This window comes from Euwallacea similis, chromosome 36, assembly GCF_039881205.1.
Source record: "Euwallacea similis isolate ESF13 chromosome 36, ESF131.1, whole genome shotgun sequence".
In the NCBI taxonomy this organism is placed as follows: Eukaryota; Metazoa; Arthropoda; class Insecta; order Coleoptera; family Curculionidae; genus Euwallacea; species Euwallacea similis.
Window position 1 is genome coordinate 348,805 of NC_089644.1, and position 2,295 is coordinate 351,099.

Genomic DNA, 2,295 nt, shown 5'->3' on the forward strand with positions numbered 1-2,295 from the left:
TAATTTCAACTCCGGCACACTACAATATAAAACAGTTATAATCTATTTGGATATGTTTGGCAGCACAACTAAAGGTCGAAAGCCATAAAACCCCAATAAGCCAGTATCGTTTCGCCTTTTTAAAATGAATTTGAAATATAACTGTATTAACAGTATCTGTGTCCTCCTTGTACAGAGTTGAAGTTAAAGCGAATATAGTTAAAAATTTTAAGTGAAAATGTCATCTTTCATGCCAGTTAAGTGTAAAGGTGCATTAGATGTGAAAGTAAAATCTATCGTGCTCAATGTACATGATGCACTAGTTCATTAATCGCCACAGGAAACCGTTAAAAGTTTAGTGACAAAATATTCTCACATGACAGGAGTTTGTGAAAGGACAGTGTACAGGCTTCTGCAAGAACGGAAAAATGGAAGTGTAGCTCCTCTAAAGAAATCCACAGGACGAAAAACGGTAGAAATGGATGAGGACATCAAAACTTTGATAAGAAGAAAAGTGTACACGTTTTATTTCCATAAGGAACTACCTACTTTAGATAAAATCGTGAGTGTTATAAGTGAAGATAACAATATACTGGACCTGAAGAGAGACAAGTTATGGAAAGTCCTGCACGATTTAAATTTTCGCTGGGAAAAATAAAATCGGAAATCAGTGCTAATTGACAAGCCAGAGATAATTTCTTGGAGGCGAACATATTTACAGGATATCCGAAAATACCGCAACGAAGGCAGAAACATATTTTACTTGGATGAAACATGGTTAAATGAAGGACACTCTGTATCGAAAATATGGCAAGACAAGAATATTCTTAGCTCTCATCAAGCTGTTAGTGAAAATTTATCAATTGGCTTAAATATTCCTTCTGGTAAAGGCTGCCTATTGATTATTATGCATATTAGAAGCGATAAAGGATTTGATAATGGTGGATTACTGACGTTTAAATCAAAAGTAAGTAAAGATTATTATGACAATATGACTGTTGATGTTTTTGAAGAGTACTTCCAACAAATGATTCAGTTACTTCCCAACAATTCTACTATCGTAATGGACAACGCTAGTTATCACTCAAGACAATTGGAGAAGCTGCCTTAGAATACCTGGACAAAATTAAACATTAAAAACTGGTTATCTCAAAAAGGAATTAATTTCGATAATGACATGCTGAAAGAATGAATGAAAATAATGAAAAGAGAACTGTTACAAATAGCTATAGCCAACAAATCTAGATTTAAAAAATATGTTATTGATGAAAAGGCTAAAGAACGTGGAATAACAATATTACGATTGCCCTCATACCATTGTGAATTGAATCCTATCGAATTGATTAAAATTAAATTAAAATTAAAATTAAACAAACATTAAATTAAAATTAAAATTAAACAAACATTAAATTAAAAAACATAATTACAAACATACAATTAAAATTGTTCACAGTCATTATAGTCAATTGAGGCCTATTTATGGATTCGCTATTCTCACTCTGATGTAGATTGATCTCTGTAAAAAATATAATTGTTCATTACACAACACAATATAAACTGCAAAACACAGATTGCATTCAAAAGAATTAATAAGAATATCTAACCGCTACATTTAGCAAACAAAACCACAGCTAAACGTCAGCGACAGACCTTCAATTTTCATTTAAACTATTTCCATAGGTGCTTGTAAAGTAGACGTAACTACGATAGGACTCGCTTAATACGAGATCACGGCTATGAAGTCCCCTCAAAAGTTCCATATAAACACATATATATTTGTGTATGTTTATAACGAGGTGAGGTACCGTTTAAAAGGAGCACATTTGCAAATCCTAATATAAAAAAATAAATATATAAATATTCAGATATACATATAACGAACAAGTTTGGCAACCAAAAGAAATTAACCGACACCTTTGAACTTATATTGTTTTTTAAGAATTCAGCAGACCCTAGAATTGTATTTAATTTTCAGTTTGGTTTTTCAATCGATACTCGAAGTTGTCACACAAAGGAATATTGTAATTGTGACCTGTCGATTGGTGTATGTTAAAAGTTTTGAGCAAAAACTTGGCAAATTTTTTTCGTTAATATTTTTTCAGAGGTTAAATGCGATTTATCTATCGTTTTATTGCATAAACCAAGAAAATATTGTTCAACATGTGCTCTCTATTCAATACATATACAGGGTGTTTTAAAAAAAGGATTCAGGAAGGAAGGATATAATTTCTTGATCCATTCTAAGACAATTCAATTTCCTATTAACATGGTTCCGCAAACATACAGTTTTCGAGATACAAAGTGTCGAAAAAAAAC

The 2,295-nt window shown here is 31.6% G+C and overlaps 1 protein-coding gene across 1 annotated transcript; it reads left to right on the forward strand.

Moving 5' to 3' along the window:
* The first annotated feature begins 355 nt into the window (after positions 1-355).
* LOC136418598 (uncharacterized) lies at positions 356-1,090 on the forward strand. Its single transcript, XM_066404702.1, has 2 exons — positions 356-554; positions 651-1,090. The coding sequence occupies exons 1-2, from the start codon at positions 356-358 to the stop codon at positions 1,088-1,090; spliced, it is 639 nt and encodes a 212-aa protein (XP_066260799.1).
* The last annotated feature ends 1,205 nt before the right edge of the window (positions 1,091-2,295 follow it).

Coding starts and splice junctions, on each gene's coding strand:
- LOC136418598 (XM_066404702.1), top strand. CDS start 356: ATGACAGGAGTTTGTGAAAGGACAGTGTACAGGCTTCTGCAAGAACGG. Junction 555..650: donor TAAAATCGTGAGTGTTATAA/GTGAAGATAACA, acceptor ATCGGAAATCAG/TGCTAATTGACAAGCCAGAG.